The sequence below is a fragment of the Sturnira hondurensis genome, unplaced genomic scaffold (genome assembly GCF_014824575.4).
Source record: "Sturnira hondurensis isolate 20B ecotype Veracruz unplaced genomic scaffold, ASM1482457v3 Scaffold0014384, whole genome shotgun sequence".
NCBI classification, from domain to species: domain Eukaryota; kingdom Metazoa; phylum Chordata; class Mammalia; order Chiroptera; family Phyllostomidae; genus Sturnira; species Sturnira hondurensis.
The window spans coordinates 8,411,969-8,433,202 of record NW_028087015.1 but is presented as its reverse complement, the minus strand read 5'-3'; the positions used below and the strand labels follow the sequence as shown (position 1 = coordinate 8,433,202).

General features: G+C 48.9%; 1 protein-coding gene across 2 annotated transcripts in view; it reads left to right on the top strand.

The window, feature by feature from the left end:
- The window catches only part of SLC9A3 (solute carrier family 9 member A3), a 49,692-nt gene that overhangs the window by 14,134 nt on the left and 14,324 nt on the right, over positions 1–21,234 (top strand). For both annotated transcript variants that reach the window (XM_037062925.1, XM_037062927.1), the window contains exons 2-4: positions 15,113–15,415; positions 18,821–18,981; positions 20,938–21,016. In XM_037062925.1, coding sequence (XP_036918820.1) covers positions 15,113–15,415; positions 18,821–18,981; positions 20,938–21,016 — 543 coding nt within the window. The remainder of the gene's footprint in view (positions 1–15,112; positions 15,416–18,820; positions 18,982–20,937; positions 21,017–21,234) is intronic.

Genomic DNA, 21,234 nt, shown 5'->3' with positions numbered 1-21,234 from the left:
CTTGTTTTAGTTCTGAGAGAATGCCATTGGTATTTTAATAGAGGTTGCATTGAATCTGTTGTTCCAGGCAGTTAGGACATTTGAACAATATTAATCCCTTTAATCAGTGAGCAAGGCATGGTCTTCCATTTATTTGTAAACTCTTCCAATTTTTTTCAATGTCTTACGGTTTTTTTCAATGTCTTATGGTGAGAGACTTATACCTAAAGTATAGGTCTCTCACCTCTTTGGTTAAATTTATTCCTAGGTATCTGTGCTTTTTGATGCAATTGTAAATGGGATTGTTTTCTTAATTTCTCCTTTTGATTATTTATTACGATACACAGAAATGCAACAAACAAATTTCTGTATATTGATTTTGTGTCCTGCAACTTTAATTAATTAATTTATTAATGCTAATAGTTTATTTTGGTGGCATCCTTAGGGTTTTCTACATATATCATTGTCATTTACAAATAATAAGAGTTTTACTTTTTTGTTTCCAATTTAAATGCCTTTTGGTTCCTTTTCTGGTTTGATTGCTCTGGCTAGGAATTTCAGTACTGTGTTCATTAGAAGTGGTGAGAGTGGGCATCCTTGTCCTGTTCCTGATTTAAGAGAAAAAGGTTTTAGCTTTTTACCATTGAGTATAATATTAGCTGTGTATCTGTCATATATGGTCTTTTTTAAGTTGAAAAATGTTTCTTCTGTACTCACTTTGTTGAGATTTTTTATCATGATTGAAATTCTGTCAAATGTCTACATTTATTGAGATAATAATGTGATTTTTATCTTCCACTTTGTTAATGAAATATGTCATGTTGGTTAATTTACCAGTGTTGAAGCATCCTTACATCCCTGGGATAAATTCCATTTTGTCATTGTATATGATCCTTTTAATGTATTGTTGAATCAGTTTTTAATATTTTGTTGAGGATTTTTGTCTCTGTGCTCATCAAGGATACTGGCCTGTAATTTTCTTTTTTTTTTTTGTAATGTCTTTACCTGGTTTTGGTATAAGGGCAACACTGGCTTCATAGAATGAGTTTGGAAGCATTTCTTCTGATTTTTTGAAATTGTTTAAGAAAGATAGGTATTATTCTTTAAATTTTTGGTAGAATTCATCTATGAAGCTGTGTGATCCTGGACTTTTATTTGTTGGGAGTTTTTTGATTACTGCTTCAATTTCATTGCTAGTAATCAGTCTGTTTAGATTTGTTATTTCTTTCTGGTTTAGCCTTGGAAGGTTATATGCTTCTAGAAATTTTCCATTTCTTCTAGATTGTCAAATTTATTGGCATATAATTGTAGTATTCTTCAGTGATCTTTTGCATTTCTGTGGTGTCAGTTGTAACTGCTCTTTTGCTTATGATTTTATTTATGTGGACTCTCTTTTATTCCTAATGATTTTAGCTATAAGTTTTCAATTTTGTTTATCTTTTCAAAGAATTGTTCTTAGTTTCATTGATCTTTTCTATTTTCTTAAATTTCTATTGTGTTTATTTTTGCTTTGATCTTATCTCCTCCCTTCATTTACTTTGGGTTTTGTTTGTTCTGTGTTTTTTTAGTTCCTCTTAGGTGTAAAGTTACAGTTTTAAATTGGGATTTGTCCTGCTTGTGGTAGGCTTGTACAGCATTCACTTTCTTCTTAGAACTGCTTTTACTGCATCCCATACAATTTGGAAAGTTGTATTTTCCTTTTCATTTGTCTCAGGGTAGTTTGATTTTTTTTTTTGCTTTCCTCTTTGAGCTCTTGACAGTCAATAGTATATTATTTGGCCTCTGTGTATTTGGTTTTGTTTTGTTTTTTCCTAGTTTTCCTTCTATAGTTGGTTTCTACTTTCATGCCATTGTGGTCAGCACAGATGCTTGGTGTGATTTCAGTCTTCTTGAATTTACTGAAACTTGTTTGTGGCCTAATACATGATCTATCCTGGAGAATGTTCCATGTGCACTTCAAAAAATGTGTATTCTGCCGTGTTTGAATGAAATGTTGTGTTAATGTCTATTAAGTTGATCTAGTCTGATGTGACATTTAAGACCATTATTTTCTTACTAATTTTCTGTTTGGATGATCTGTCCATTGATGTGAGTTGGTTTTTAACCCCTACTATTATTGTGTTTTTGTGAATCTCTCCCCTTATTACTATTAATATTTGCTTTAGGAATTTAGGTGCTTCTATGCTGGGTGATAGATATTTATGATTATTATATCCTCTACTTGGACTGACCCCTTTATAATTAGAGAATATCCTTCTTTGTATCTTTTTTACATTGTTCGTTTAAAAGACTATTTTTATCTGATATGAGTACTGCTAACCCAGCTTTATTATCCCTTCTTTTTGCATGGGATATCTTTTTCCATCCCTTCACTTTCAGTCTGTATCTGTTTTTCAATTTGAAGTGAGTGTCTTGTAGGCAGCGTAGAGATGGGTCATATTTTTTTAATCTATATAGCCAGTTTATGTCTTTTTTGGGAGCATTTAATCCATCTACATTTAAAGTATTTATTAAGCATGTATTTATTGCCATTTTAAAATTGTTTTGGATTATTTTTGTATTGAATAGTTCTTATGTGATCTATTCTTCTTTTCTTCATCTCTTCCCTCAAGTTTTGCTGGTTTTCTTTAGTGTTTTGTTTGAGTTTCTTTCCCCTTATTCTTTGCATCTCTCATAGGTTATTTTTGTGGTTACCATGAGGTTTATATTTACCATCCTGTGTATATAGCAGTCTATTTTAAGCTGATCGGCACTTAAGTTTCAATATATCCTGGCAAGGGTGCCGGGCACATTTGGTAGCAGAAGCACTATATTTTACTCCCCCATCTAGGCTTTATGCTTTTGGCATCATATTTTAGAACTTTTTTTGTTTAGTGAATTTCCTAACTACGTACGTATTGTAGTTTGCGTTGATTTTGGTACTTTTGTCTTTTGACCTTCATAGTGGGTTTTTAAAGTCTTACTCACTGTGTTTATTAGATATTTGATTTAACTGTGAGAATTTTTCTTTCTCATATTTTCTTATTTCTGAACATGGCCTTTCCATTTCCAATTAAAGAATTCTCTTTATCATTTCTTGTAAAGCTGGTTTAATGTTAAGGAACTCCTTTGGTTTCTGTTTGTCCAGGAAACTCTTTATCTCTCCTTCAATTCTGAATGATAACCTTACTGAGTAAATTATTCTAGGTTGTAGGTTCCTTTTGTGCCACTCTCTTCTGGCCTGTAACTGTTGCTTCTGAAAAATCAGCTGGAGGCCTTTTGTAGTTTCCTTTGTGTATAACTAATTGTTTTTCTCTTGCTGCCTTCAAAACCATCTCTTTAACTTTTGCTATTTCAATTACGTTATGTCATAGTGTGGGTCTCTTTGGGTTCATCTGGTTTGAAACTCACTGTGTTTCTTTCTTCAGGTTAAGAAAGTTTTCAGCCATTTATTTCTTCAAATAAAGTTTCTGTTCCCTTTTCCCCCTTCTCCTTCCGGGATACTTGTAATGTGAATGTTTGTGCACTTGACGCCATCCCAGAGGTCCCTTAAATTATCCTCATTTTTTTAAATCCTCTTGTCTCCTTGCTCTTCTGATTGGTTGATTTCTACTAGTCTGTTTTCCAGGTTGCTGATCTGTTCTTCTGTTAGAGTATTTTTCATTTCTGTTATTGTATTCTTTAGCTCTGCTTGGTCCTTTATCATACTTCCTAACTCTTTGTTGAAGTGTTCCCTAAGCTCCTGTATTCCACTCTCAATTTTGGTGAGAATGCTTATGACCTTTTAAATTCTTTATCAGGCAAATGACTTATCTCTGTTTAGGATTTTTTTCCCCTGGGAATTTTTCTTGCTCCTTTATTTAAAGATATTTTTCTGTCTTTTCGTTTTGTTTGGCTTTCTACATTTGATTATATGAATTAGACAAAATAGCACTCTCCAAGTCTTAAAAAAGTGGCCTTGTATAAAAGCGACCTCTGCGTAGCCTGTGTGTGCTGGGTGCTTTGGGCGGGCTGATGGGGCCTGACAGGTGCCTGAGAGCCTAGGCCACTGGCCTGTTGGGCTGGATCAGCCCTGGTCAGGGAGGTTAGGTGCATGTGGTGGCACTTGTTGATCTTGCTTGCTCCCTTTAATCCGAGCAGAAACGGGCTATGAGCAGTGTGGTTGGCGGTATGTTGTAGTGCTCTCTAGGCAGGCCAAAGACCCAAGGAGAGCTCCCACCCACCCTACCCAAGTGGAGGGCACAAACATGGTGCTCACTGGCACCTCCAAGCCTGGAAATGCTCCCAGAAAGCTCCCACAGCTCCCAGAAAGCTCCCACAGTTTTCAAGTCTCCTCTATTTGGCCTTTTTCTCTTGGTTGTTGTTCAGAAGCTGTCCATTCATCCCTCAGTTGTCTCTCAGAAGGAATTCCTCTCCATATACATGCATATTTCAGTGTGCTTATATGAGGTGGTGAATTCAGTGTCCTGTTATGCTACCACCATCTTGAATACCATTATTAAGTCCTTATAGAAAAAATTTGGCAATCCCTGTTCTATTCCACTGCTAAGACTTACTATTCGTAGATTTATTATATTTTCCTTAATGTCCTTAAGTATAATTTTAATAGGTGTTTTTAAATCCTTGTCTGCTAATTCTAACATCTATGTCACCTTGAGGTCTCCATTGGTTTATGGGTTCCACTATACTCGTTCTTCATATGTTTGGCGCAGTGGTTTCCAACCAGTGTGCCATGGCATGCTGGTGTGCCGCAAGAATTTTCAAAACGTGCACCACCTAACTACTTAGTCAGGGGCACTGACCTCTTTTCCCTCAGATTGTCAAATTAAGAAATGACAACGGCCAACACAACAAGAGCCCTCTGGTGTGAATGAATCAAAATTATATATACCTAGTTTTTTGTCAGATTGGCAAAAAACATAATTTTTTTGGTGTGCCACAAAATTTTAATAGTTTATATGTGCCATGAGACAGAAAAGGTTGAAAATCGCTGGTCTAGTGAGTTTGGATTGTATTCAGGACATTGTTACCGACACCTTGCAGACACCATGTATTCTATCAGGTTCTTCTGAAGAACATTGCTTTGGGGGGTAGTTGTTGCTCCATTGTTGTCGCTGCATTATTGTTTTTTTTACCAGGACTGGACTAAAACTCCAAAAATGCCTCCCCTGTGGTGACAGCAGCTGAAATTCCTGCCCATTTCTTCTGGCTTCTGTTGGTGCTTGGGCTCACTTACCTCTCTCGTGTGTAACGCAAAGATAGAGCAGCCAGACCTGGAAAGAAATCACACACACTCTCTGAGCCTTGGCCTTTCTGGCTCTTCCCTTTCTGAGATTTGCCCCCTTCGCTTCTCAGCGGCTGTGCTTATACTGATTTTTGTCCTTTGATTTTTCAGTCTAGGAGGACTACAGTTTTCTTTCTAATTTTTAGCTGTTCTGCATGGCCATAGCTGTGATTTGCTCTCTGGAAAAAGCTTTTAAAAAAAACCCAAAAGGGAAATTACTAGTGCTTGTTCCCTCCTCAAAGTTTAGAGCCCCCTCCAGTTACTGCTTTCTTTTTCTTTTGGTCTCTCTTCAGTGTTTTTGTGTGTGTGTATATATATATATATATATATATATATATATATATATATATATGTAATTATATATAGATATGTGTGAGAGAGAGACAGAGTTCATGCTTGTTACTTGAGGGAGAGAGGGAGAGTTGATACAACAGGAGCTACTGCATCAATTTCTAGCCATAAAAATATTCAGGTTTCCCCCATAATTCAAAAATAGAATGTTCCTATGAAAGCTTTCTTAAGCCAAAATGACAGAAAGGGGAGAAACAATCAGCTTTGAATGTTCCCAGACTGAAAACATAACCCACCAAATCATACCAGGTAACGTGAATAACACTACAATAACACTACTGAGCAGTGAGGGCGTTGCCGCTCCCCCTGCGTGGGGTGTGGCTGCCTCTGTAATGGCCACCGCACAACAAATGCCGAATGCTTTTCATGCTTTTTGCCTCTGTTCATAAAAACAAAAATCCTCTTTGAATTTCTTCCAGTTAGCAAACACAGGTACCAATGTAGGTCTTTCATAAAAGCCAAGTGGCATAATGTGGACTTTCGAAAAGCAGGAGATACCTGTAATTGTTGAGGTCCTCTCTCAACTCTGTACGTTAAAATGTATGAGCCTTTGTACGTGGAGCACTTTGGGAGCAGGCTGACGTGGAGGAGGGACTGAGGAGGCGAAGGCACTTGGGGAGAAGGGTGTTGCTGCGTGTGGAGGCTCCGCTGCTGCAGGCAGAGCTGGTGCCCCGGCTCCCATGGGTCACACCAAGGCCACACACGATTTGCTCACAGGCTTCACCTGACAGCACTTACTATTCATTACTATGAATGTGCTGGACCACATGATATAGCAATAACAACTGCTGGGTTGTGACTACCTGCCCTACAAGGGGACAGCCTTGGGGTGGGTGCCTCTGAATACAGGATGAGGGGTACTTTAAAGGGAAGTATTCCTCAGAGTCTCTCTCTAGGGCTTGAAGATGAATCTAAAACCTTGTTCTTCTGTCTTAACTGCTTTTCTCGAGAGGCTGCCCTGAGCCCCAGGCCTCAGGAGCCACAGTGTGAGCACCCAACCAGCTGCCAGCCTCTAGCTCCCTACAGGCACCAGGGAAGCAGTCCACTGAGCTTTTCTCACTGGCTTTTTAATCTGACCCCAGATAACACATTTGTCAGTGACATGGGTCACAGGGAAACAGTGGGGACTCTCGTGAAAGCTGCACCCAACCCTATTTGAGCAACACCTTCTACAAAAACATTTATGGGAGATGGTATGACAGACAAACACAAATGATAATGACAATGAAATAATTCAAAGCAGTAACGCCTGTGTTCAAATGTATTCTCCAAAGAGGACAGTCACAGGAGGGACCTCAGTGTTTCAGCACTCACACACCGTCTTGAACATAGGACTTTCTGAGCTCATCAGTGTTGGTGACCAAAGGGTGACGGGCTTCCCTGTCTGTCAGACATGGGGGCCACAACGTAGAGCAAAGGCCAGAGCTGCCCCAGCCTTTGGAAGGCCCAGCCTTCCTTCCATTCTTATATCTGTTGCTCACTGTGGCTCAGAATGAAAGGAACTGTTGTTCCCGTAGGAAGCTGCTAATAATTTTCATTTTTCAATTTAAAAGTTGACAACGTTGGCTTGAGTTTTGTAACCACGTGACATTTAAAACATTTTGTGGTTTGTGAGCAGAAGGGCTGGTCCCCCAAGCCCTATGCACGCGGTGCAGGAAGCAGCCATCTCCCTACCCGCCAGTGTGCCCCTGCCGGGGGCCTGGGGCTCCCTGCACAGCGCTCCGGTCTGCTTTGCCTGACGGTGACCACAGAGCACCCATCTGGAACATCTTCTCAGGCAGGAGGTGTGGGGTCAGTTAGATAATATTTGAGGGCTCTATAAATGCCATTTCCTCCTGCCCCGGACTCAGCTGACACATTCACCTTAATTCCTGCCCAGGTGCCGAGTGAGCATAGCTGGGACCTGGAGGTCAGAGAGGAGTGGGCTGGTAGCAGCGGGTACAGGGAACCAGCCCCTGTCCTGAAGGAGTGCTGGGGGGACCGCGTACCTTGTCTGCAGAGGACACCGGAGAGTTAGTGCTGGGCACTCGTGTGCGTGTGTGTCTATGTGTGTCTGTCTCTGTGTGTGCATCTGCTCATGTCCATGTCTGTGTTTCTGTGTGCATCAGCATGTGCACGTGTGTGTCTGTATACCTGAGTGTGTGACACTTCAGGTCTGGCCCTGCCCTGCTCCTCTTAGAAAGCGACATGGGTCCCAAGTCCCTCCTCTGGAATGGCCTTCCTGGTGGCCCCAGCTATTTTGTCTGCAGGGTTAATTTACTAGGCTCGCACATGTTAAAGTAAAACCAAAGGATTTGCTGTGCTGTTGCATTTGCGTGGACTCAGCTGAATCTTGTGGAGAGGTCCTTGGAGGTAGCCCCAACGCAGGGCCTGACCCCAGGTCGAGAGCCCTGCTGTGTATCTGGGGGAGTGACACACACCAGCAGTGACCTTCCTGAGCCCTCAGTGCCCGCTTTGTCGAGGGTCTGCTCCAGAAATGGCTGGCTGGTCATCTCCTTCTGACCTTTAACACTGGTCAGAGGTTGTAATTAGAGCTAAAAGCTTGTGTCCCCTCTTGTTACTACCTTGTGGCCATGCCGCTTGCAGTTAATTAGCTGTAACTCTCTGGCCTGGGCAGTTAGTTACCTGTGGCCTTGGAAGTCACTTCGCCGATGAACATCATTGGAAGAACAGTGAACAGCAGGGGGGCTCCGGATCTGGTGGGCCTCACTCTGCTTTTGGGTGACCTCGCATCTGTGACACACTTTGATTTGCTCTGTGCTGTCATGATTGCTCCGTGCTGTCAGCCCTGGGACTGTGCGTCAGTGTTTGCTCTGTCGGAGTTTGTTCCGGTGGGTTGCTACCAAGGAAGTGTTGGAGTGTGCGGGAAGCCAGTGTCTCCCTGCAAAGCTTTGTCTTGGTTCTGGCTGTGGCGGCAGCTGTCAGTTCCGCAAGCAGGGCTGACACACAGCTGGAGGGCGCGCTGCCTTTTAACACACCGTGAGGCGCACAGAGCACAGATCCTCTGCCCTCCAGCCGCAGGGGCCTGGCTTCTCCCCAGCAAATGCAGACTTTTGATGCACGAGGTTACACCACGTGCTTGCTTCCCAATCAAGGCCACCCTCATAGCATGTGGTCCTAGGGCACTGGACCTTTCTCTGTCGCTCAGGCCTTGGACAGGCCAACTGTGGGTCCCAGAGCTATGGGTCCAGAGGAGGTGACCAGCTCACTGTTCACACACGCCTGATGGTCCCTTGTCTCTTTGGAAGCAAAGAGAACGTAGGCTGGAGGGAACTCAGGATCTCCCCACTACCATTGATGTCTGGGCGGCCAGGCCTCCCTGAGTGAGCGAGTGGTCCCTACAGCATGGGCTGAGGGGCTGGGTCTTCTGATGATGAGGATGGTGGTGAGGAGCAGGGTGAGGGACTGGAGCCCCTCATCTGACCACTCTGTGTCCTGCTCCCACCACCCTGGCACCCTCCTTGGGTGCATCCTCAGAAGACCAAGTGGCCCTAGGCGGTGGCAGTGCCCCAGCTGTTAGATCGGAGGCAGCTACACAAGTACTGGGTGGGTGTCCTCCCCACCTTCGCTCGCACAGGGCTGTGGGCTGTGGACCAGGGCACAGGTAGAAAAGAGAGCCTCATGCGTGCAGTGCTTGCGGTCACCTCTACCCCGTTACCTCAGTAAATTTCACAATAACCCTGTGATGTGAATATTATTACCCCATCCTGATAATGCGCAGGCCGTGGCAGGAAGTGTGTGGCCTGCAGGGACTGGGGTCCAGATCAAGGGCCGAGTCCTTCTTGTGTCCAAGGACGAAGCCACGGTAGTCATGCCCAGTTCTAGCTGGAGACCCTCACCCTCAGCAGCAGGAGCGACGCCGCAGGGTACTTCGAGCCAGAATTGCCTGACTCCTAAAATGCCCATTGTGTGCTTAATTGCTAAACCACGAGCAAATTGCCACTTTAAACCAGTTGAGTTTTCAGTATAATTAGCTCATTACAATGCAGCCTGCCATCTGAGGTGGTCACGGGAGATGAGGGAAGAGGGGCTGGCCTGTCCCAGGCTGGCAAGACACACTCAAGAAGAAATCCCATGAACCAGAGCCCCAGAGCTCTGGGTGAAAATGGAGAACCCAGGCAATCTCAGACTATGCCCTCCCCTTGTCTGTCCCCAAGTCTGAAAGATAAACCAGTAACCAGAGGCCGACCACCGAATTGAAGAGAGGACAGGGTGGCAGCAGAAAAGACATCCCCAGCATTAGAGGAAAGAATTAAAATCAGCATTGAGAGGTGTCCTTGCTACGAGGATGTTCTCAAGGATTAAAAAATTTCTTCCTGCAACCAAACAGAAAAAAGCAAACCAACGGGTGACTTGCACAGGCGAAGTAAGTAAATAAGAGCCGCTGGTCTGCCTTTCCTCCTCACATTGCTCAGAGCCCAACGATGATGGGCAGCATCTTTGGGAGGTTCTGGGCAGCTCTGCGACCCCAGGACTTGACCTCACAACACAGGAATCAGGCAAACGTCGGCAGACATGAGAAGGTAAAACCCAGGCATTCTAGGACACAGGCCAGAGAAGCGTGGTTGAAGGGCAGCGGCGAGCTGTGCGTCCATGCCCCGGGAGAGAACACATTGGCACAGCCCTGGCCGGGGGTGTGGGAGCCCCAGCAACAGGGCTAGGGAGTTGTCCACAGACACTCAGACTCAAGGGAAGGCTCTCTCTGGGGTTCTGCAGATCCTTCAGTTTCATGACCATTTTAGATTGTTTTCTTTGTTAAATTCAAGTAAAGCTAAATTGAATGTTAAAAGTTTAATAGAAATCAGAGGAATAAGAATGGCTATTTGAAGCATAACACAACATTCAGGAGCCATAAAATAAAAGATGAATAGATTGACCCAAAGAGAAGATGTCTGCACAAAACAAAACAAAACAACACGAACAAAGTAAAAAAATAAATGGCCCCACCTTTGACAGTGAGAAGATCCCTGGACCAGTGTGAGAAGAGCAATGTGTTGGTAAGAAGAAGCTTGAGAACCTGGGAAGCTACAAATGCCGTGAAGAGACAGGGTGCAGAAAAGGAAAGAATGTCTCACAAATGTGAAGGGCAGTTAGACTGAATCTGCCAGAGGGTGAGGACAGGACCGCCCACTGCCCCTCCTGGGCAGATGTGACAAGCACTTCCACACAGGAGGACATGGGTGAGCCCTCGACTTTAAAATGCGCCCACTCCCAGGATTCTGCCCTCACCGAGTGTGCCTGTCACTCACAACAGAAGTTCAGAAACAAGTGCCTGTGTGTGGACACATGTTTCTCACTGAGAAAAAAGTGCAAATCACTTTGTGGCTTTTCAGGGCTTACTTCTGAGCAAGTAACATCTGGTCTGAAGTTGGCCTCTCATCCGCTCATTTCCCCAATTAATAAGGTTTTGTAGTAACCAGCTGCCATACAGGAATTCAGCAAAGGGTTAGCTGATGGTGTCAGCAGGACTTCCAGTTGGTAAGGTGCAAAGTTTGCTGTTGCTGTTGTGTTTCAGGATAAGCCTGGTCCCATGGCAGCTTCCCCCCTTCTGGCCCTGCATTTGTCAAGGGGAAATTCAAAATGCTCGTGATCCGTGGTGAATCTCTAATTTTGGGAGAGTTGTGACTAAACCTGGAGTCCTGACCAGCTCTGGGGATCCCTCGCTGCTGCTTCAGCAAGGGGCTGCTAGAGTTCAAAAGTCACCTGGTGCCCTCTAGGTCTGGCCCTAGGCCCTGTGACCTGCAGTGCTGTATTTCAGTCCCTGGATTCAGTCTTCCAAGAAGCCTGCAGACCCATGGGCACCTCCTGGCTGCTTTGGAGCCTTGCTGGACAGGTGCCTATCCTGTGGCCCTTAAAAAGCAAGAGGGAGGGCATCTAAGGTGGTGGAAGATTAGGTGGAAGCTATGCCAACCTCCTCCCAGAACCAAACTGGAATTACAGCTAAATTACAGAAAAATCATCCTGAGTAACCAACTGAACAACTGAGGCTGGAGAGAAGCCTCATAACCAAGGACTTGCAGAAGAAACCACATCAATACATTGACACTGAGTCTTGCCCTGACTGGTGTAGTTCAGTGGTTTGAGCGTGGGCCTACAAACCAAACAACCACAGTTCGATTCCCAGTCAGGGCACATGCCTGGGTTGCAGACCAGTTTCCAGCAGGGGACGCACGAGAGGCAACCATACATTGACATTTCTCTTCCTCTCTCCTTCCCTTCCCCTCTAAAGATAAATAAATAAAATCTTAAAAAAAAAGACTGAGTCTTTGTGGATCTACCTCATACATAGAAACAAACCCAGACAAAGTGGGAGGACAAAGAAATAGGCCCCAAATGAAAGAACAAAAAAAATTGTCCAGAACTGGATGGAATGGGGGCAAACAATTTATCAGATATACAGTTTATTAGAGTAATGGTTATAAGGGTGCTCAACAGCATGAAAAAATATATAGAAACCATTAAAAAGTACCAGTCAGAAATAAAGAGTGCAGTGTCTGAAATAAATAATACCCTGGAAAGAATAAACAGTAGGTTAGATGAAGCAGAGGATCAAATCAGTGATTTGGAAGTCAAGATAGAAAAAAATACCCAAACATAACAGTAAAAAGAAAAAAGACTTTTAAAAAATGAGGAGAGTTTAAGAAATCTTTGGGATAGCATGAAGCATGGGTACCAGGAGAAGAGAGTAAGCAAGGGATTGAGAACCTATTTGAAGAAATAATGACTAAAAATTTCCCTAACCTGGTGAAGGAAAAAGACACAAAAGTCCAGGAAGCACAGAGAGTCCCAAACAAGATGGACACAAAGAGGCCCACACCAAGACACATCATAATTAAAATGGCAAAGATTAAAGACAGAGAGAGAATCTTAAAGGCCATGAGAGAAAAGCAGTTAGTTACCTCTAAGGGAGCTCCTATTAGACTGTCATCTGATTTTTCAGCAGAAACATTTCAGGCCAGAAGGGATTGGGCATAAAATATTCAAGGTGATGAAAAGCAAGGACCTACAACCAATGCTACTTTACCCAGTAAAAGGCAAGAGGAACAAGTGAGGAGAATATTGCCACAAATACAGTCTCTGCTGGAGCCTTGCCAAGACATGAAGAAGGACAGAAAACATGCATTTTGTAGAAAACAGTGACTTGTATGGATGAATGGTGAATGGAACTAGAGCCTCCAGCTGGGTGGCCCCCAAAACAGCTGGCTCGGAACTCCTAAGAACTCATGGAGGCAAGAAAGGATGGCACCCCCCAACCCCAGAGAAAGGCATTCCATCACCAATGGCCCTGCCAACAACAGAGAAGCAAGGCCAGGGACCACTGGCCTTCTAAACGCAGCTCCTGGACACCAAAGCCATTAGGAAAGAAGAGAATACTATCAGCTTGGTTCTCTCTGTACATCATTAAACAATTAGGGAGGGTTCAGATGGAGGGACACGCTCCCCAGTCCTTTCCAGAGTCCAGCAGGGAGGGGCCTTCAGACCAGTTAGAATGCATACTGCTGCAACTTCCCAGGACCTTTTGAGTCTGGTGACTGGAGTGGGGCCCTGGAACTCGCAGGAGGTTCTTGTGCTGCCCTGTGCACTTGGATGTCAGGGCCACGGCCAAAGGAAGAACAAGGCTTCCCAAGTCTCTTCCCAAAGCAGAAGGCAACCCCCTACATCCCAGAGCCTGGGGCAGCTGGAGCATGCTGTGTCAGAAAGAGACAGTCTCTGAGTGCTCTTGCCGCAGGCTAGGTCTCTGTGGGGCTCTGGGAGGCCCATTGCTGCCGAGGATGGGAGCTCTTGGACGCTGTCATGTGGGAGAATCAATGGTAGTGGGGAGATCCTGGGGCACAGGGTAAGCTGTGCTGGACCCCTGCCCTTTCTCACCCACATCATGGCCCCTCCCAAGCTTGGGGAGAACACCATCTAGGGGTTGTGAGCCTGTGAACTCCTGTGAGGCCGGAATGTTTTCCTGCTGAGAAGCCAGGCAGGGCCTGAGGAACTCAAGGACACGGGCCCTCCGTGTTCAGAAACAACATCCTTCATTCCAGGTGGTCACCCTTTGGTGCCACTTGTCATCTGTCCTCAAGCATGTGGCAACACCCAGGCGCCAGTCTCCTGGGCCTTCGAGTTTCTCCATGCGAGTGGGAACGCCCTCTGCCGGCTTCCTGGGAGGCCTGCCCTGGGGTGGGGCGAGGAGGTGCTGCCTCCACCCGATGTGTATGCATCTCACATCGGAGGGGAAAGTGGGGTCTGATCAGGATGTGAGATGTGCAGCTGGACTGGAACTCTGGAGGGCCCGCAGGCCTGTGGGCATGGGACTGGGATGGGTCCACAGGTCCCAGAAACACTAACCCATTCTGATTCTTACCCAGCATGCAGGGCGTGGGGAGGGGCTTATAGGTCATAGGTCACAGGCCAGAGGCCATGGTGCCTGGAAGGCCTGTACTGGGTCTGTCATATGGCTTCTTGGCCAGATTGGAGAGGGCTGTCCATGAGGAATAAACAACAGTGAGGCCAGGAGACCTGCCTCAGGGAGCCCCCACTATGACCCGTAATTACAAGTGATGAAACAGGCCAGGGAGGGTGAGGCAATCTGATAGGTGGGGCTGGATCAGAGCGGGCAGGACCCAGCCTCCGAGCCAGCTGCCTGAGCCAGCTGCCTGAGCCAGCTGCCTCCTCCGGCCTCGCCCAAGAATTCCTCCTGAGATGGGGCAGGACCTGCACAGGGCAGGGCCCGGGTGGGATGGCGCCCTGTGCTCTGCATCCCTGTCCCCTGCACTGGGACTGGGGGTCCTGGCAGCTCGAAGACAGCTCAGCTCAGAAATTCAAAGAAGGCCTCTCGCTAAGCAGAGAACTTCAATGAATGAAAAAGATAATTACGGCAAATATTGCTTAAGCAGAAGGAGCCCACTGCTTCTGTCAGCATTCCAACTATTTTGAAAGCAGGCTAAACATAGACACTCACTTTTTTTCTGAGTCTTACAACATAACAAAGGAGAAATGGGCTCCATAGGCCTGTGTCCCCTGAGATCCTGGCAGAGTTGACGGCTCGGGGTGTCGAGGGGGCCGAGGGCCGGCTCGACATGGGAGGGAAGACCTCTGGGGGCCATGGTCCCCTAAAAGCTGAAATGTGGACAGTGGAGCTAGTTCCTTTAGGGAGCCCCGGAGATGCTGACGTTAGAAGGCTCTGTTCCTGGGAGAGGCTGTTCGTTCCCTGGGCAGGAAATAGACCTGAAGAGGGTGTGCCCTGTCCAGGCCCTGAGGGGACAGCTGACAGGGGCTGCCACCTGAGTGGGGCAGAGGGAAGTCTCCAAAGACGGGATGCAGGGCCTTGCTTCTTGAGCCTGTGTCTGTCCTGTGATGTCAGGATGGCCTTTCCCGTTGGGTCCCTGCCCCCCAACCCCTCCCTCTTGTCCTTCCCCCAGGGGTCCCAGCCCCTCACTCATCTTCCCCTTCCCTGTTGGGTCCCACTCTCCCGACCCTACTCTCTTCCCCCAAGCGGTACTGGCCTCCTGACACTCTTCTCCCCCGCAGGCTTCCACCTGTCCCACAAGGTCACCAGTGTGGTCCCTGAGAGTGCACTGCTCATCGTGCTGGGCCTCGTGCTAGGTGGCATTGTCTGGGCGGCCGACCACATCGCATCCTTCACACTCACGCCGACTGTCTTTTTCTTCTACCTGCTGCCACCCATTGTGCTGGACGCCGGCTACTTCATGCCCAACCGGCTCTTCTTCGGCAACCTGGGCACCATCCTGCTGTACGCTGTCATCGGCACCGTGTGGAACGCGGCCACCACTGGCCTTTCTCTCTATGGTGTCTTCCTGAGTGGCCTGATGGGTGAGCAGGCACCCCCATCCATCGGGGTGGGCTTTGCAGGGTGGACACTACAGGGTGAGCTCTGCTGGGCGGCCTCTGGGCAGCCCTATTTAAGAAAGCTCGGGGTGCAGAACACAGACCTTAAAAGTGGTGTTTCTGGTCAGTGATAAAGGTCACTGGTGGGCCCACTAACCCCACTTGGTTTGTTTAAAATAAGGTTCAGTTCGTAAGTAGCTGTTTTAGCATCCCCAGGCCAAGGCATGTGTTCTGCCTGGGAATGAAGTCCAGTTGGACCAGGGAGGCCAGCGGGCTGGGCAGGTGGGAACAGCCCAGCTGCTGTCCCTCCCCCTTGGCAGAGAGATGGGGTCCAGCCCCACTCCCCTGTCACAAAGCCCCCAGGGACAAAGAGGAGGAGGCCCCTCTGGCAGAGGCCTGCATCCAAGCCACACAGCCCAAGTAAACATGCACCTAATCAGAACGTTTGGGTGTCTTTTCTACATAAGCCACGGAGAAAAGGCCACACCTTTTCACATGCACACAAAGCTACTCCCTTGCCATGTTTTCTGCAGTTTGGTTACTTAACTCAGCCCTGGCGGATATGCAAGGTTCACCTCACCCACCTGCGGGTTGGTCATTATCTACCTGGGAAACTGGAGCAGGCAAGGCCAGGGGTTCACCTGAGGCCCCGCACCAATGTGCCTGCACAGTGCAGCCCTCGGTGCTGGCCCGGCTGGGTTGCCACGGCTGCCCCTGCTGCATCACCAGTCCACAGGTTTGCTGTCGGCACTGGGGTAATCAGAGTGGTGAGACAGTGCATGTTGGCACCCACACACCTGCTTCAGTGCTTGGCCCCACCTCATATACTTCCTCCACCGGAACCACTCTCACGGGGATGAGCCCAGATTAGCGATTTCCCATCCGATTGAAGGAAGAGCCTTGTACCTGCCTCCCACATGGCTCAAGACCTTTAATTCCTAGTGATAGAAGTGATGCATTGAGAAAGAGGGACCAAAGGTCCCCTGTTGAGAACAGACACCTCACCCAGCACATGTATCACTTTGGGACTTTGTCCTTACCCCACAGGGAGCACACATCTTCCCTTGAGCCCCCCACTGTTGGAGACACCCACCAGGCCCAGCCCAGAGAGACCTATCAAAGGTGACATGGTGTTACACTCACCTAGAAGCTGCAGGACCACACGATGTGATTAGTTTACATTTATTGGCAATGCCTTTAGGTAGTCAGGACATACGTAAGACGACATGGCCATCTCTGGCTGCTGGGCCCAGGGGGAAGTCTCAGGGTTTAGAGCAGGGACATGTGTGACTGGCACCCCTGAACGCAGCTGGTTGGGCTGAGCGTCAGGCCAGGTCATATAGCAGAGCAGTGCCCAAGGGCCAACATGTCTCTTCTGTTCCCGGGCAAACAGAGTTGGGAGCCAGTGGGACTAGGGGGGCAGGGATCCATCTGTCCAGACCAGTGGCTCAAGGCCCAATGCACCCCTCTGAGGAAGGGTCAGCCTGGGCATCCTGGGTCACTGTCCATGTGAGCCAGCTCAGGAGCAGGACCTACAGAAGCTCCCAGCGCTTGGAGAGGCCCCCGCAGGTGGACAAAGCCGCAGGTCTTCTTGCCCGAGGTAGAGAGAGGGGCTAGAATGTGCAGCTTGGTGGCCAAGAGCCCACAGTCTAGTCTACAGCTGTCCTAGCAGGGTCAGTGCTTCTAGGCCCAGCTTGTACCCTGCTTGGAAGGGCTGGCCTCGGGAATGCACTGCTGGGTTGGCCAGTGTCCTCCACAACTTGAGGCTGATGTTCAGGGAAGCTTTTAAGGATTGATGGGCCTGGACACAGAAGGTGTGTGAGGAAGCCCCTGTTGTTTGAACCCAGGCAGGACTGTGTTCTCACATTTGCCCACTGACAGTGTCTGAGGTGAAAAGCGAAACCTGTGACTCCCCATCCAAACGGGGCATTTAAACTCCCTGGAAGCTGGTTCTTTTAGCACCTGTCACTTCCTCAGAACCCTGTGACGCTGGTGCCAGGAGTGGGGCTGTGGGAGCTCACAGGAAACTTCCTCTGTGCGCAAACCCTCTGCAGAGACCACCTTCTCTGAGGGTACCCTGGGGGCATGGCTGGGCCCTGAGGAAGAGCTGGGCTCCTGCAGATGCCCCTGTCCCAGAACTCGAGCTAGCATCCAGCCTTGTGCACTCAGGCTCGCCTGCCTTCCCTCCATCTTCCCTACCCTGTAGATGGGTCTCTTCCTGCTCTCAAGGCCTGACTGGCTCTTGGGCCCCTGCGGTCCACTCAGAATGGGGAGGGGATTCAATACCAACAAGGCAGCAAGGAGGCCCCCAGCCAAGGTCCTCCTCCAACCAAGCCCGGCTGAGGGCAGGCCTAACACCTGGGCTGAGATGGACAGATAGATATCCACATGCACCTCCCTGAGGTTGCAGATTCATCACTGGGAAACGGGGTCAGCACATGACGTGTTGGTGATGTGGGACCTGAGATAACTGGGAGGATTGCAAAGGGTGAAAGTGCACTTCAGTACCACCTCCCCCCGCAAAGGTGCCCAGGAATGCTCTGGGCAGAAACCGTGCAGCAGAAGGAAGTAGGGGGCTGGGCTCCACATGAACCTGCTCCTTCCAGAGCTTCCTCCCTCACCCCACCCAGCCCCTGCTTCTCCCCTCCCAGCACCCCCAAATATATCATCCACCTCCCTCCTCTCTCCCTCATTCCCTTGCAGCCACTCACATTAGGGGTCTTTGGGGTTTCCCAAGGGCAGTCATGGTACTCAGGGTCCTCTGAGGCCTACCCCACCCCCTCACCTCCCCTTAGGTCAGTCCTTGTTCCAGTCATGGCTGACACATCATTTCTTTGGGAGGTCTTCTCTCACCCAGGCAAGTCCCCTGATGCCTTCCCAGCACCTATGACCCTGCCTCTGTACTCAAGTTGACCTAGGCTGCAAGCTCCCCAGGGCTGAGGACTGATTGTGGGTCTCCTGGCCAGGCACCACCTGATAAGCTCATCTGCCTGCAGTGGGCTTCCCAGTGAGCTGTCCAGGAGGGGTCATCCAGGCCTAGGGGGAGATGAAGAAGAGAACAAGGGCGGTCAGTCTCCTGTGGATAGGCTGGGGTGCCCTGTCTTTCTTGAAGGACTGCAGAAGCCCCTGAGGAAGGCCAGTTGTCTGACTTGGGTTTCCACACCAGCCAGCCTGAGCTCTGAGAGCCAGAGTCCCCAACCTGGGGGATCCCAGTCCAGCAGTTGCCAGGCCAGCAGCCCAAAGCAGCCCTGGAAAGGTCAAGGATATGCCCCTGCCTCTGCTCCTCATAGCCCCTCTTCTCTCCCAGGTCCTGGTGGTCAGGGGACGCTGCAGGGGCCCTCACCCACGAGGCCTTCTAAGGCTCTCCCTGACGCCCCGCTTGTCTCCCAGGACACCTGGAGATCGGGCTGTTGGATTTCCTCCTGTTTGGCAGCCTGATCGCTGCTGTGGACCCGGTGGCCGTCCTGGCGGTGTTTGAGGAAGTTCATGTCAACGAGGTGCTGTTCATCATTGTCTTTGGGGAGTCACTGCTGAATGATGCTGTCACCGTGGTGAGAGAACAGGGGCGGGTCCTGGACTTGCCACAGAGCATTCAAACCTGTTGGTGGGGGGAACCATATTTACTGTGCTGGAACATGCAGACCCCCTCCCCCAATCCCTAGGCACTGCCACTGTCCCTCAGTGCATTCAGCACAGGGAGAGCCTTGCCGAAGTCACCCACAGAGCCCGGGTCTCCTTGTTGGCCCCAACAGCCTAAAGGCTTCCAGGTTAAACAGCCTTCCCCAGGCCAGCTCCTTTTACGGAGGGCCTCTTCCTCCACTCCCTCTTGACTTGGAATGACTGGCTGTTTTAATTGCATTTCTTCATTTGTTCTTTCACAGTTCTTAGCGCCCCCCACCCCACACACTTCATTCCTTCGTGGGTGACGATTTCGCTGTTGAAATCCCACAATTCCACACTCTCATCCCAGAGCAGAGGGTCTTTAACTTTGGGTCTACAGTTGGTGCCCTCCTTCCTGATTTTCCCAATAGCATCACTAAGTAAACAAGTGCAGTCTCACTGGAATTAGGGGGATCATCTAGCACTACAGCGTGTCCAGGAACGTAGTTATTCCCTCAAGGAGGTGGCACCAGGGAACTTGGCAGGGCCCCCAGGGTAGGCAGGGGCTGGAGACCAAGTTAACACTATGGGAAGTGAATAGAAGATTCTTGAAACATGAGGAATTATCTCAGCATTGTGGCCATCATGAAGTTTTCAAAACCCCCAAAACCCAAGTTTTCCAAAATTGGGCCATGAACTCCCTGGGAGTGAATGTGTCTCTGAGCCGACTCTAGGCCAGGCTGCGCGGCCCGCCGTCCACCACCTCAGCCCACAGACTGCAGACACCGTGGGACCTGGAGTTCCCTCTGTGCTCTGAAAGTGCATGTGGCTTCTCTAAGAAGTTCTTGTCCCTGACGTCGCTTCAGGGTTCAGGAGATCGAAGAACCTGAGGGGAGATTGCACCAGTTTCCTAATGTGGTGGATGAAGTAGTCTCTAGGGAGTTGAAAGTAACTGGAGACTTGATCAGAAATGCAGTGCGCGCCCCTTCAAGGCTGGGGCTCCTCTGTCCTGAGGCTTTGTGTCTCTGTAGAGCATGAACTCCTGCGGAGCCCCAGGGTGTTCTCCACTTATCTCCTACACAAGGCCCCATCTTTCCTCCCACTCCAGTTTTCGAGAAGAAGCTGGGCAAGCAGCGGTCTGATTCCCAATGACCTTCACGTGCATGCGGCCCATCTGGGTGCACAGCACCTATGCTTCTCCCTTTGCAAATACAACTTTATTCACCCACCTCTTGCGAGTCCTGGGGAACCCAGACTTGGGGGCACAGAGATAAGTCTCCTCTGGAGGGGCCTGCAGCCCACCCAGGGCGGCACCTCGGCTCCCTCGGGGTGGAGCCCCGGGCGCCGTTTAGGAGTGTTGGGCTCAGAAAACACAGCTGTCTCTACAACGAAGGCTGAGGATAAGGTTTCTGGGTGTTTCATCTCAAGGTCTTGGTGGGATAAGGTTTAAACATCAACATGCAAAGATGCCAGGGGGTGTGATCCCACATCGGCGGGGTGGGGGGGGGGGTGCGGGGAGGCAGCATAACAGCAGAGTCACTGAAGTTGAAACTGAGTTTGTCTTGGACAATGAAATTGAGAATTGCACGCAGTGGGGTAGCTTTGTGGCCACCCCTGTTTTGTCCAGAGTAGGAAAGGGCCAAGTTTGCTCCTGAAGGTTCTAGTTCCTTTCAGAATGTTCTGCCTCCCAGACCCCACCCTCTGGCTCGCCTTCGGCCTTCTTCCTATTGACCATTACTGCCCTGTGATAATTTTCCTGCCAGCAGTTTTCAGGTTACAAAATAGATGGTTGCCACAAGCTCCTCTCTTCAGCTCCAAGTCCTGCAAGGCTTGGGGCCTAAGACAGGAAGGGGGTCAGTGCTGGTGTAGGGCTGACCCCATGTTTGGTTTGCCTCTCTGTCCCCCAGGTCCTGTACAACGTGTTTGAATCTTTCGTGAACCTGGGTGGTGACAAGGTGACTGGCGTGGATTGCTTGAAAGGCATAGGTGTGTGCTTGGGGGGTCCGTGCATCAGGGGAATGCCAGGGCCACGCCCCCTTCTCCAGAATGCAGGCCGCTTCTTGGCAGTGTGTCTGCAGACTGCAGAGCCAGGCTGGGCCCAGCTTTGGCCCAAGGTCTGCCCCTGGGACCCACGGTCTGACAGTCCTTTCTGGCCCCAGCGTGTTTCACAAACACAATTTCACTGGGCTCCCACCACCCTGGGA